At 43.0% G+C, this 13,625-nt stretch overlaps 1 protein-coding gene across 8 annotated transcripts in view; it reads right to left on the bottom strand.

Annotated features, from left to right (window-relative positions):
• Positions 1 to 6,368: 6,368 nt before the first annotated feature.
• Positions 6,369 to 13,625, bottom strand: part of EXOC1 (exocyst complex component 1) — a 30,931-nt gene continuing 23,674 nt past the window's right edge. For all 8 annotated transcript variants that reach the window (XM_069977636.1, XM_069977640.1, XM_069977643.1 and 5 more), the window contains 6 exons: positions 13,553 to 13,620; positions 12,800 to 13,028; positions 12,086 to 12,269; positions 9,113 to 9,312; positions 8,298 to 8,492; positions 6,369 to 7,539 (listed from right to left, as the gene is read on the bottom strand). In XM_069977636.1, the coding sequence (XP_069833737.1) occupies positions 7,387 to 7,539; positions 8,298 to 8,492; positions 9,113 to 9,312; positions 12,086 to 12,269; positions 12,800 to 13,028; positions 13,553 to 13,620 (1,029 nt within the window). In that variant the 3' untranslated portion in view covers positions 6,369 to 7,386. The remainder of the gene's footprint in view (positions 7,540 to 8,297; positions 8,493 to 9,112; positions 9,313 to 12,085; positions 12,270 to 12,799; positions 13,029 to 13,552; positions 13,621 to 13,625) is intronic.

Genomic DNA, 13,625 nt, shown 5'->3' with positions numbered 1-13,625 from the left:
TTCAAACGACTCCTCTTCAGCACTGATTGGCTGAAGAGGAGCCGTTTGAATTTCCCGGCTCCCCTCTTCAACCAATCAATGCACGGCAGCACTGATTGGCTGAAGAGGGGCAGTTTGAATTTACCGGCTCCCCTCTTCAGCCAATCAGTGCTGCCGTGCATTGATTGGCTGAAGAGGGGAGCCGAGAATTTCAAACGGCTCCCCTTCAGCCAATCAGTGCTGAAGAGGAGCACTGATTGGCTGAAGAGGAGCAGTTTGAAATTCCCGGCTAATCTCTTCAGCCAATCAATGCGCTGAAGAGGGGAGCCGGGGATTTGAAGACCTGCTACGCGGAGCAGGTAACATATGCTCGTGGCCGGGGCGATCGGAGCAGCGGCGGCGATCGGAGCGGCGGCGGGGGTGGCGATCAGTGCGGCACAGAGGGCTGCGGTTGAGCGGGGGGGGGGGGGGCTGCGGCCGTGCCAGTCTGTGGGCGCGCGATTGCAAAACGATCGCAAAACGATTTTTCCGTACGATATATCGTACCGTTTAAATGCTGATCGTTATAACAAAAAAAAACGTTGTTCAATAAGTTTTTTTATTGAGAAAATTTTTCAAATTTTTTAACAAGAGGGAAAACATTAATAACATATTGAGTACTTAATAGCAGTAAACAATCATTGTAATTTTTTCTGTGAAGATACACCCTTCTCTCCACAGACGTAAGTACTCCAAATATCAATACAGTCATCGTGCGATCGGGCCAATAATCGCCTCGTGTAAACTTAGCATTAGGGTGTGTTTACACAGAAAGATTTATCTGACAGATTTTGGAAGCCAAAGCCAGGAATGGATTTAAAAAGAGGATAGATCCCAGTCTTTTCTTTATGACCTGATCCCTGTTTATAGTCTGCTCCTGGTTTTGGCTTCAAAGATCTGTTAGATAAATCTGTCTGTGTAAAAGCACCATTAGGAAAGGCAGCCTGGATGAGCTGCTGTTACATGGAGAGGCAAGGTGGATGCATAGACTCTCATGTCCCAACAGGCCAAATGAAGGCTTTTCCTTCACTGCCTTTTTTTTAGCCCCTTCCCCTTATTATTTGAACCTTTAGCGTACAATCATGTCCTATTAAATTGATATGTACACTCACCGGCCACTTTATTAGGTACACCATGCTAGTAACGGGTTGGACCCCCTTTTGCCTTCAGAACTGCCTCAATTCTTCGTGGCATAGATTCAACAAGGTGCTGGAAGCATTCCTCAGAGATTTTGGTCCATATTGACATGATGGCATCACACAGTTGCCGCAGATTTGTCGGCTGCACATCCATGATGCGAATCTCCCGTTCCACCACATCCCAAAGATGCTCTATTGGATTGAGATCTGGTGACTGTGGAGGCCATTTGAGTACAGTGAACTCATTGTCATGTTCAAGAAACCAGTCTGAGATGATTCTAGCTTTATGACAAGGCGCATTATCCTGCTGAAAGTAGCCATCAGATGTTGGGTCCACTGTGGTCATAAAGGGATGGACATGGTCAGCAACAATACTCCGGTAGGCTGTGGCGTTGCAACGATGCTCAATTGGTACCAAGGGGCCCAAAGAGTGCCAAGAAAATATTCCCCACACCATGACACCACCACCACCAGCCTGAACCGTTGATATAAGGCAGGATGGATCCATACTTTCATGTTGTTGACCCCAAATTCTGACCCTACCATCCGAATGTCGCAGCAGAAATCGAGACTCATCAGACCAGGCAACGTTTTTCCAATCTTCTACTGTCCAATTTCGATGAGCTTGTGCAAATTGTAGCCTCAGTTTCCTGTTCTTAGCTGAAAGGAGTGGCACCCGGTGTGGTCTTCTGCTGCTGTAGCCCATCTGCCTCAAAGTTCCACGTACTGTGCGTTCAGAGATGCTCTTCTGCCTACCTTGGTTGTAACGGTTGGCTATTTAAGTCACTGTTGCCTTTCTATCAGCTCAAACTAGTCTGCCCATTCTCCTCTGACCTCTGGCATCAACAAGGCATTTCCACCCACAGAACTGCCGTTCACTAGATGTTTTTTCTTTTTCGGACCATTCTCTGTAAACCCTAGAGATGGTTGTGCGTGAAAATCCCAGTAGATCAGCAGTTTCTGAAATACTCAGACCAGCCCTTCTGGCACCAACAACCATGCCACGTTCAAAGGCCCTCAAATCACCTTTGTTTCCCATACTGATGCTCGGTTTGAACTGCAGGGGATTGTCTTTACCATGTCTACATGCCTAAATGCACTGAGTTGCCGCCAGCTGATTAGAAATTAAGTGGTAACGTGCAGTTGGACAGGTGTACCTAATAAAGTGGCCGGTGAGTGTATTTTTGCCAATTGGATCTGCATCTGGCTTTGATTGCTGGTTTACTTACATTTTGTTGCTGTTGGTTCTCTTATCACGATGGTTGCATAGAGTCTTGTGCTGTTTGTAATTATAGCATGTACTTACCCTTTATACAGGCCATGACCCTAAACACTTTACCATGTACTCCAATGAGTGCTTTTATTGCCAGCTGGAAAGTGTTTATAGTCTGGTACTGTATGTACTGTATTTTGTGATCCTGGGTCCTAATTATAAGTACAGACTAATTTTGTCCTCCTTCACTATACTGTACCGCCTCTTTATAAGGTTTGTCTGGTAGGGCACCTACAGTGAGTTATGGCTATAGATGGCCTTGAATGCCCCCGAATATGTATGGCTCATGATCTTCAGAATGATATATGTGTTTTTAATTTACCTCTTTGTATGATCCTGCCTGAGTTTTACCCTATGCTTATACATTTATATAACTACATGGTTCTTTGATCCTCATCATTGATTCTGATGCAGACAATGATGGTCACTAAAGTGATATTCAACGTTATGCTTTCCATCTTCAGACATAATACACAGCCTTAAATATGCAGCGATACACTAATTCTGGAATCATGCGCAGTGCAGACACAGCTTCCAGCATGCGCATTAATATACTTATCCAGCGTAACTTAGAGAAGTGCTCATTGAGCATATGCGTGGCGCTAACCGAAAAGTACCGTATTTTCCGGCGTATAAGACTAACCCCAATTTTTCCAGTTAAAATATACTCGCCATATAAGACTACCCCACCTTAAACACACACCAAATAAAAATTTAATAAAAAAACATCAGACAGCTGCGAGACTTGAGAGGCAGAGGAGGTAGTACCGTAATAGTGGTAGGATACAAGGGCGGCCAGACGAGTGAAAGATGTGCTTTTTTGGGCACAGCGCCACTCTACCGAATCTCTTTTTCCATACTTTTTTCTGCAGTCCCATTCCAAAGTTTTTTAGCACTTGCCCTATAAGGCAACCCCTGACTTTTGAGAAGATTTTCCTGGGTTAAAAAGTAGTCTTATACGCAGGAAAATACTGTGCTTAACCGTTAGCCATAATGGTAACCACATGATAATCCATCAGCAAGTGGGTGTGTTTATTAGCTACACATCGTGTCAACCAATCCGATGGTTTGTTTACCTTCCGAAGCACTGCCTATGGCACCTATAATTATTCACATGAGTAAAAGAGGCGGGATCTCGGCAGCTTTCGTGTCATACAGGCTGTCTATGGGAGGGCTTGCGCGCCTCCGCTCTGCACTAACAAAGAATTGACATTTCAGTTCTTTGAGCAGAGAGGTGCGGAGACCACGCAAGCCCTCCCATAGACAGCCAGTATGACACGGAGGCTGCCGGGATTCCGCGGCAAACAGCTTTGTCGAGGAATTCGACCTCTTTTACTCTGTGTGAACTGACCCTTATGTGGCAATTCCTCATTACTCAGGGGCTCACAGGTGCCAACGATTTTGAGTATACTCTGTTGATTGGTTCCTGTTGATTCTGACTCTGTGAGGTCATCTTCCTACCATTTAAATAGGCTCATTGGGGGAGATTTATCAAACATGGTGTAAAGTGAAACTGGCTCAGTTGCCCCTAGCAACCAATCAGATTCCACCTTTCATTTTCCAAAGAGTCTGTGAGGAATGAAAGGTGGAATCTGATTGGTTGCTAGGGGCAACTGAGCCAGTTTCACTTTACACCATGTTTGATAAATCTCCCCCATTGTGCGTGGCTGCAGTGTCAAAAGTCATTCTAATGATGCTCCTGGTAGAGTGAAACTAGTTTAGGGGCATTGTGGTTCATTGTTTTAACTTTATGTCACCAATACTTCTATATCACTATACCCATTATATAGTGGTCTGCAGGTACTGTAGGGATTAGTGACTTTATTACCAATCATATATACAAGGCATTGTAACAGCAATGTTTCTGTTAGCTCAATGCAGACTTTTTTCAAGCCAAAAGTGAACACACATACCTTTGCTGGGGTTATATACACATCACATCAAAGTGGTAATCAATCAATAACCCAATATTTGTGCATATTGTGTACTACCAAGGAATATTCGAAATTAGTGCTGAAAGTGACCAGTGTGTGATAAAACATACAGTAAAATATTGAAGAATATCCTAATCTTGTTAATTAGGGATGAGCAAATTTACAGTAGAAACAAAGCAAATTGCATGCCACTCCTCTCCCGGTGTCAGGAAAAGCTGGATGCAATTGTTTTCCAGGACTGGCTCCAGCTTTTCCCAGCACTCGGGGAGAAGTGGCACGAACTTCAAAGCCTGCAGCCTAACAAGCTGCCGTCCGATCCTAACAAAGCAATTGGTAGCATGAAACTATTGGTGGCCATCCTTGTCCAAAGATGTGGAATGCCTGCGAGATGTGTGCCCGTGCCAAAGTTCTCGGAACTCATCCTGCGGTAGAGCTTTGTCCTCTGCCTGTTCTAAAACGTCCTTGCACCCACATCTCTATAAACCTGACTGGATTCTTTTGAGTTAGAGGCATTGGCAGTGAGAGATCAGTGGACCAAACTACTTTAACCATTTGAAAACACCAGTTTCTTACAGTTTTTACACCCAGAACCACTTTGGACCAGGCTACACTCAACTGTGTTTGATGTGAAACATCCCGTTCTGTGTTGGCAGTGTAAGATTATAGGCCCCAAACTCATTTACCCTTTAAGAAGGCCAGTTATTGATATCAGGACAAAGTGCATGTCTGCCTGCTTGGATGCCAGATTTTACACCCAAAAACCACGTTTGGCCAGGCTCAACCCTTCTGGGTTTGATCAGTGGCCTAAAGTAATTTTTTTTATTTTCAATTTTGTTTCACTTTGATGCCCATTTGTATGCCAACCACTGGGTACTTTTACTTTTTTTTTTCTATAAGAAATAGTAACTTGTGCCTCTCCAGCTGATGCTGAAGTAGTAGTTTTGCCATAGCTGGTGTGCCACAAGTTGGGGAGCACATTTGCTGTGAATCCAGAAAATGTGGGCCCGGAGAACATAAGAACATTTTTAGCATAGCATTTTTTTCTTGTGGAATTTGTACTTTTTTGCTCTTCATGATGCAGGTATATATAAAAACAAAACACAGTTTGTTTCAGCACCTCATAAAAGTGCATAGACTGTCACTGGGCTTCTGCCACTATCCCTTATTTATCAACAAGAAGGCAGAAGGTTTATGTCAATGTATGTAAAATGGCGACAGGGCGTGAACCTGAGAAAATTCTTGTTGAAAGCTGAGCAGTGATGCCCACCAGCTAACAAACCTGTGACTCTGCAGCTGTTGCAAATCTGCAAAGTCACAGGTTAGAAAACAGTACCACGAATATCTAAACATAATGAATGAGGATGCCAGGAGTACCTTGGTCCGGTCCGCAGTATACAGTCCGTGCATGGACCGTATATTGTGAACGTGTGAATTGCTCCTTATTCTGCCTAAATAAAGACAACAACCAAGGTAAAATACACAGATGTATTTATAGTGAAAGCTGGAGGAAGAAGTTAATAAATTAAAGTAACCCAAAGTGGAAAACAAAATTCTAGTCAAATAATTTCATTTTGACAAAAGTCCCCTCCCCAAAAAAACAACAAAAAAACATATTAACCAGTGTTTAGAACATTTACAAGAATAAAAAGAATAATATCCAAAGCACCTTCCTTATATACTTAGTGAAGGATTCTTGGCAGTGTATCTTAAATTACAATAAGTGGAACATGAGGAGTGTGGAGATGAGAAACAGTAAAAAACAGAGATCATCATCTACTTTCAAGTTGTGAAAATTTATATTTGGGAGTTTTGTTGTTATTTCATTAACAATTCAAGTATATTTCCTCATAATTCCACATTGATGAACAAATTCACAACTGGGCAGAACTATTCTCCTTGTCTCTACAGAGTCTGGCATCATAGGATGTAAGGTTACACCCCAAACTAGTATCACCCAGTTGTTAATTTATTCATAGATTTATAGGACGAACAACAGAGATGCAGTTCTAAGAAAAGGTGTTTTATTTCTTCAAGAACACAAATATTTAATGTAAGATATATACAGAGAATACCAATTTCCCTAATACTGTATTAGGGAGTTCTGGAGTTAAAAAGAAAAAAAGAATTCAGGCATTAGCATCTATGAGCCAAAATGGAAGGAAGCTCCTAGGAGGTCCTGGTAAGTCGGTGCATGACATGAACAGCGCAATGATATAAAAAAGAGCCATGTAATGCTATATTTGCTCTGTGGTGGCACTGCAGGGAAACTGAACACTTGCTGCTAATCGCCTCCACAGATTACATCTCATTACGTACGCGTGTGTGCGTGTGTGGTGGAGACTCATAACATACAGCCCCCTTACTTGAACCTCTCCAAAAGACCACCTCTTTGACAAAGCGACCCTCTTATCCAGACCAGATTTTGTGTGACTGATTCTTTGGAGATCATTTCCACAGAAGACCACTTAATGCAATTTTGGGCAATTATCTCAATGAAGTTTCCCTGTATTTGACTCTGTGAACGCTCCCATGGGCAACATTACAGAATGCTAACTTCACCTTCATATTTAGGCATACAGAAATAGTGAATATGGCCCTTACAAGTAGGTTGATATAATATTTAACACTTAAGGGAAGCTGGTTGACAACACCAGTGGTAGCTGTAAATTGTTAACAACTTAACATAAGATGATGACATAGATTTATCTTTACTGTGATTCAATTCATTATAAAATGTTTAACAGGATCATAATGGAGATTGCGCAGAGATGTAGCTTACCATAATGTTAGATAGAGTTCGGTAACTGAAGGTGCAGTGTTTGGGCTAAGACATAGATGTTTACAGTTAATTACATTCATCCTTTTCTTTTTCGTGACACTTAAAGTGCAACTGATTTCTTAAAGGAACCCCCCAGAAAAACCGGTACATTGTGTATTCCTTGTGAAGGGTCAAACATTACACTAGGCATACTGGAGTGAATCAGTTTTTCTTGTGGTGTTCCTTTAGAATAATCCAACTTTGCTAATGAGATTGTGCAATACTAGAGAAATACTCAAGGATGTCTTGAATGGTGAATTCCATGGTGATACCTGCTCCGGTGTAACATTTCTCAATCAAACCTTCAAAGTGCTTATACTGGCGGATAAATTCATCTTGCATTGTGTGCCATACCACCTGAGGAATAAAGCAGACACCAGATCACACTAGTAAAGTCACAATAATAACACATGGATGTATAAACAGTGATTTCATAATTCTGATAAATGTAGGGGGGAGGGAAGGGAGATAGGAGAAAGGACTTAAAGCGGAACTGTCAGCAGAAATGCAGAAAATATGGGTGTAAAGAGTGCCACGGCTAGATAGGACTACTTGTCATGATTCCAGATATACTTTTTTTTTTTTTTATCTCCATAGTTCTTTTCAGCGCTGAGCTATAAACCTTTTGCTTAATATGTAAATGAGACTCAAGTACTCAGGGGACATTCCTCAGCCTGGCAAGAGCACAGCTAAGCCCAGCCTATATCCTCCTTATCACCACCTGTGCACTTACATCCATCTACCCTGTTTTACTGACAACCACTAGATAAAGAGGACATGGGCAGAACTTACAGAAGCTCTTGAAATACTGGGGAATGCCCCCTGGGCAGTTGAGCCTCACTTACATATTATAGTGGAGCAACATGTGCACACTGCCGGACCACTGTGTAAGGGAGCTTCATTCCACCAGAAGGAATGACGTATTATGCCGTGTCCGTTCATATCAATGAATGCTCTTGTGTAAGGACTAGACTGGTCCTCCAGAGTGAGACACTTCTATTTCACTTTTTCTTCTCCTACCAGGATCCCTATATAAATTCTAGGCTTATTGCTTCCTTGAATGTAGCTTTATATAAAAACTCTTTACGTCAGGTCCGCTAAAGCAATGTCCTCACCTGCAGTAGGTTCTCCTCCTCACACAGGTGTTTGTCCACCTTTTTGTAGAGGTTATCTAATCCCTTCTTCACTTCTTTACCGGGATAGTCCTTTATGACTTTACGCAGTTCTTGCTTGCTGAATGCCAACTGGTAGCTTACTTCATCATATCCAATTCCCTGGGCCACACGTGCTTTAACCCCTTCAAAGAAAATCTGTGCAATGGCAAAATAAATAAAATAATGATCAGTTCAACCTATACATAGCACATAATTTGTATGCAAACAATAGCTTAGAAAACTATTGAATGGTTGAGTCTGTCATAACTATTTTTAACTTTTTTTCATAGCCATATGATGTTTTTTTCTGCAGGACAGGTTGTGCTGCTTCAATAACTCTCATTTGAAGGGAACCAATCTGCATGATTGTAGCGATATGGTTCCCAGAATCATAGTATAGAGCTACTGTGAAGCTCGAGGCACGTACCGGCCACGGCTGCAGCAGTAGCTTTAGTAAGGAGAAAAAGTACTTTTATTCTGCTGCACGAGGCAGGGAGAGGGGCGGCAATTAGTCATCTGGCTGGGGAGCTGCCCAGGACTAGTCACCGCTCTCTGCCTGTCACCACGCAGTAAGGGATTTATTGACAAGCAGCCTGTCAATCATCTCCACAGTACAATAGCAGCCTGTCAATCCCAGCTGAGCTGTCATTGTTGCAAATACTGTGTATGTACACACAATGTACAGTGAATCCCAACAGGTTGATAAAGACATGCCAATAGTGGGAAAAAAAAAGTGTTGTATATTATCTGCCGCAAACCATGTGTTGAAAAATTACATTTAATTTCTCCAGAGGATGTCCCAATGAGTATATGACATATGACTGGAGATGATCATTGTATTTCTGTTTCGCCTCTCTTTTTTCTGCCTCTAAACAGGAGATCTTTAACCGAGAAAGGGTAGCAAAGATGTGGTGAAAGTTTTCCATCATGACAACATCTCGAGGAGTCTTCTGGCTTTCATTTGCAACTTTTTCCACTGGAACAAAAGAGAAACAAGATGACGTTAACAATGCTTATATGTCAAAGTCTTTAAAGTGACACTGTCACCCCCATTATTCATTTTTCAATCTTTAAAGATGTGTGTAACCCGCAAATAGCGCTTTTTCGTATTTTTTTTTTTCATGAGGCGGGTTGCTGAGAAATTATAACTTTGCTGAGTGTCTTCTAGCGCCACTGGGCGGGGCTTAGTCCCTGAAGCGCCACATAGCCCCGCCCAGTACATCGCCGTTGACCCCGCCCCCTTTGGCACGTCATATCTCCCGGCCAACGCTCACAGTCTTGAGTACTCCAGGACGTCGGTGACGTGCGCGTCCACATCCCCCTGCGTCCGTCAAGTGATGCGCACGGGTCACCCACATCCTGCGGATTATACCAGCCGCACAGTCCCTCGCCGTTCCGAACGCTCCTGAGCCCTCACTGTGGCTGTGAATCTCCTCACAGCCAGCAGCGAGGCGCGGAGATGCGGAGGTTCTTTTCGGCGCATGCGCAGTGCAAGGTGGACGCCGCAGTGCGTCTGCAAACTATCTCTGCACCTCGCTGCTGGCTGTGAGGAGATTCACAGCCGCAGCGAGGGCTCAGGAGCGCGTCCACATCCCCCTGCGTCCATCAAGTGATGCGCAGGCGCAGAAGGTGACCACCGGGTCACCCACATCCTGCGGATTATACCAGCCGCACAGTCCCTCGCCGTTCCGAATGCTCCTGAGCCCTCGCTGCGGCTGTGAATCTCCTCACAGCCAGCAGCGAGGTGCAGAGATAGTTTGCAGACGCACTGCGGCGTCCACCTTGCACTGTGCATGCGCCGAAAAGAACCTCCGCATCTCAGCGCCTCGCTGCTGGCTGTGATTCACAGCCACAGCGAGGGCTCAGGAGCGTTCGGAACGGCGAGGGACTGTGCGGCTGGTATAATCCGCAGGATGTGGGTGACCCGTGCGCATCACTTGACGGACGCAGGGGGATGTGGACGCGCACGTCACCGACGTCCTGGAGTACTCAAGACTGTGAGCGTCGGCCGGGAGATATGACGTGCCAAAGGGGGCGGGGTCAACGGCGATGTACTGGGCGGGGCTATGTGGCGCTTCAGGGACTAAGCCCTGCCCAGTGGCGCTAGAAGACCCTCAGCAAAGTTATAATTTCTCAGCAACCCGCCTCATGAAAAAAAAAATACAAAAAGGTATGCAGAGAGCTATTTGCGGGTTACACACATCTTTAAAGATTGAAAAATGAATAATGGGGGTGACAGTGTCACTTTAAGGGCGTTACTAATATTTATAGCAATATAGCCTACGAATACTGAATGTCTCCTGGCTCATAAGCTATCAGGCGTGCTTATAACATTTCGTAATCTCGTCTCCCTTTGCTATCCCCTCTCCATCCTCTCTATAACTTCTTCGGTGCTAGTTACACTGTCCTTGTTATCTGAGCTTAGAAAATGGCTTGTGACTGGCTTGCCCAGTCACCTATAGACACTTAGAGATTCTATGTACAATAACTGGAACATTGACAAATAAAGCACTTGTTGCCTCTTGTGTTACTCCCAGTCATCCTAGTCTGTAAGCTCTTGAGAGCAGGTCACTAATTTGGTATTTGAATTTATTCATTGTATAACTTAATATATAGCCTGTAATGTATTTATATATTTAAATAAGTGCTGCGGAATCTGTTATACAAATAAATATTATTATTATTATATCACTAAAAGACTGAAGTGTACACCCTTAAGGCTGTATTAGACGGCCCGGCCTCTGTAGTAAATGAGTGCCAATCTGCTAGATTGGCACTCGTTTACTGAGCCTATTACACGGCTCAATTATCGCACAGCAAGGGCAGCATGGACATCGTTGCTTTAAAAGTGTAAAAACTTTTATTGTACATTACCTGTCCACGATCCCCAGCCCTGCAGCCGCTGCTGTAGATCCTACATGGGTCTTTGAAGTGACAGGATGCTCAGCCAATCACTGGCCACAGTGCTCCCGCCCCGGCCAGTGACTGGCTGGGCAGCCTGTCACGTCAGAGACCAGCTCTAAAGTTGCACCAGTGTCAGCGGGGAGCAACGCAGAGAAGAACGGGGAGCATGGAGAGGCAAGATGTAAGAACTTTATTATTTTCTTTGCACAGCCATCAGCTGCACATTGCTATGAAATGTAACCATGTGCGCCTGGCAGCTGATTATTTTAGGTCAAGACTAGAGATGAGCGAACCTCGAGCTACTCGAGTTCATCCGAACCCGAACGTTCGGTATTTGATTAGCGGTGGCTGCTGAAGTTGGATAAAGCCCTAATGCTATGTGGAAAACATGGATATAGTCATTGGCTGTATCCATGTTTTCCAGACAATTTTAGAGATTTATCCAACTTCAGCAGCCACCACTAATCAAATGCCGAACGATCGGGTTTGGATGAACTAGAGCATGCTCGAGGTTCGTTCATCTCTAGTCAGGACCAAAAGATATGATGAGCCCATGATCCCTGTCATGGACTGATCTTTGTCTTTATTACATTGAGCGATAATCTGCCGAATCGGCCTGATTTGGTAGATTATTGTTCCATGAAATAGAACCCTTAGGGCATGGTGACAAAGCTAAAATCCACACATATTTGGCTGCAGAATCCATACTGTATTTCAATGCCTCATCAGCTCAATTCCACATGATAATCCATCTTCCAATGACTTTCGTGGAAAATTTCCTTTCCTAATTTTAATGCATGAAAAAACCCTTCAACTTTTGTGCTTCCTATCTCTCTGAAACTTACCATTTATGAAAACTCCTCTTATCAGTTTTATGTAAGCTTTATCCAAGTCTCCTCGCCTTTCCGCTGACCGGAAGATTGACTCTGCCAGCTCAGCAAACTCTTCAAAGCCAGACACAAATGGAAGAATACCGACTTTGCTCTTTTTTGAGATTTTTACATCCTCCATCTGCTTGATCTGGTTGGTCTACGAAAAAAAAGGGGGAGGCTCCATTATATCATCAAGCAACACAATTAAATGACACATTAGGTAAGGTCAAAGTTTTGACAATCCAAAGCAATGTCATAGAGTAAGTAAAATACACAGCATATGTTACTTGTTTGCATTTATCATAGAATGAGACATTGATAGAGAATTGTAACCATAATAACAAAAATAATATCACAGACCCAATGATCAGTGTAGAGATGCAAAAGTAGTGCAGAGTTTAGGGAAAAGTTTTACTTTTTTTTTTTTTTTTTTTACTAGGCAATGAGAACTTCCACAACATTACAATCAGTGTGTAAGCAGTAAACTTTTAAACATTGGCTACATAGGATTTTCCAGCACTAGTTGTGTGTTTTATCTGCCAATTTTCTGAACTTCCTAAGCCAAATGTGTAATGTGGGAATAGCGCAGAATAAATCAGTCTAGAAGTAAGTGACCATAATATATAAGATTCTAAAGACTAGCAGATTTTTCCATATGCACTTAGGTTTCTTTCAAGTCCCACTTACTATGCACTTATCAAAGTTCCTTTTCACTGTAACCAAGACATTGCCAAGGGTAGTACTGAGGAAGGAGGCAGAGTCCACATTCTCGGCAGTCCACACGTGGTGGCTCATCTTCACCAGCATGTACAGAGAGTTAAAGCTGTCAATCTTGTCTCCCAAGGCAATAAGGTTATTGAGTTCTGGCTCTATGCAGCGAAAGATGTGAGTCATCATCTGTCTAATCATTTCTTTCCTATAAAAAAAGTTTCCAAACCATTGAAGAAATACATAGGAATCATTATTTGTTTTAAAGAGATTTAAAATAAGTTTATGTACCTATAGGACAAGGGTAGAAAACCTTAGCTATTCAGCTGTTGCAAAAGTACAATTTCCATCATGCCTGGACAGCCAACATTTTAGCTTTTGCAACATATGGAGAGACAAGGTTCCCTACCCCTGCTATAGGGGTAGTAGTGATCATCTGACTACAACCAAAAAACATCCCACCAGGATATTAACATGCTGGCTTCTCGGTCACATTCTAACTTTAATGTTGTTATCCATATTGAATAACAAACAAAACACCAGAACAGCATAATGGATTTTATATAAAACTACCAATGATTTGCATACAAAACATCCATTTTCTAAGCATCAATTAAAAATGCACAAAAACTGCATGTCTGAAATACTCCTTAGTGACACAAGCAAGTATATTTTGTATTTTCTGTATATACCACATTCTTTTTTTAGCAATAATAAGATGATCAGACGTACTCTGAGGATGCGGTCATGCTTGTGCTCTGTAATCTAGACACTCCACCACCATCTGCATCATCTTCACCCTAAA

The sequence above is a fragment of the Dendropsophus ebraccatus genome, chromosome 7 (assembly GCF_027789765.1).
Source record: "Dendropsophus ebraccatus isolate aDenEbr1 chromosome 7, aDenEbr1.pat, whole genome shotgun sequence".
Classification (NCBI taxonomy): Eukaryota; Metazoa; Chordata; class Amphibia; order Anura; family Hylidae; genus Dendropsophus; species Dendropsophus ebraccatus.
This window is presented reverse-complemented; position numbering and strand designations above follow the sequence as displayed.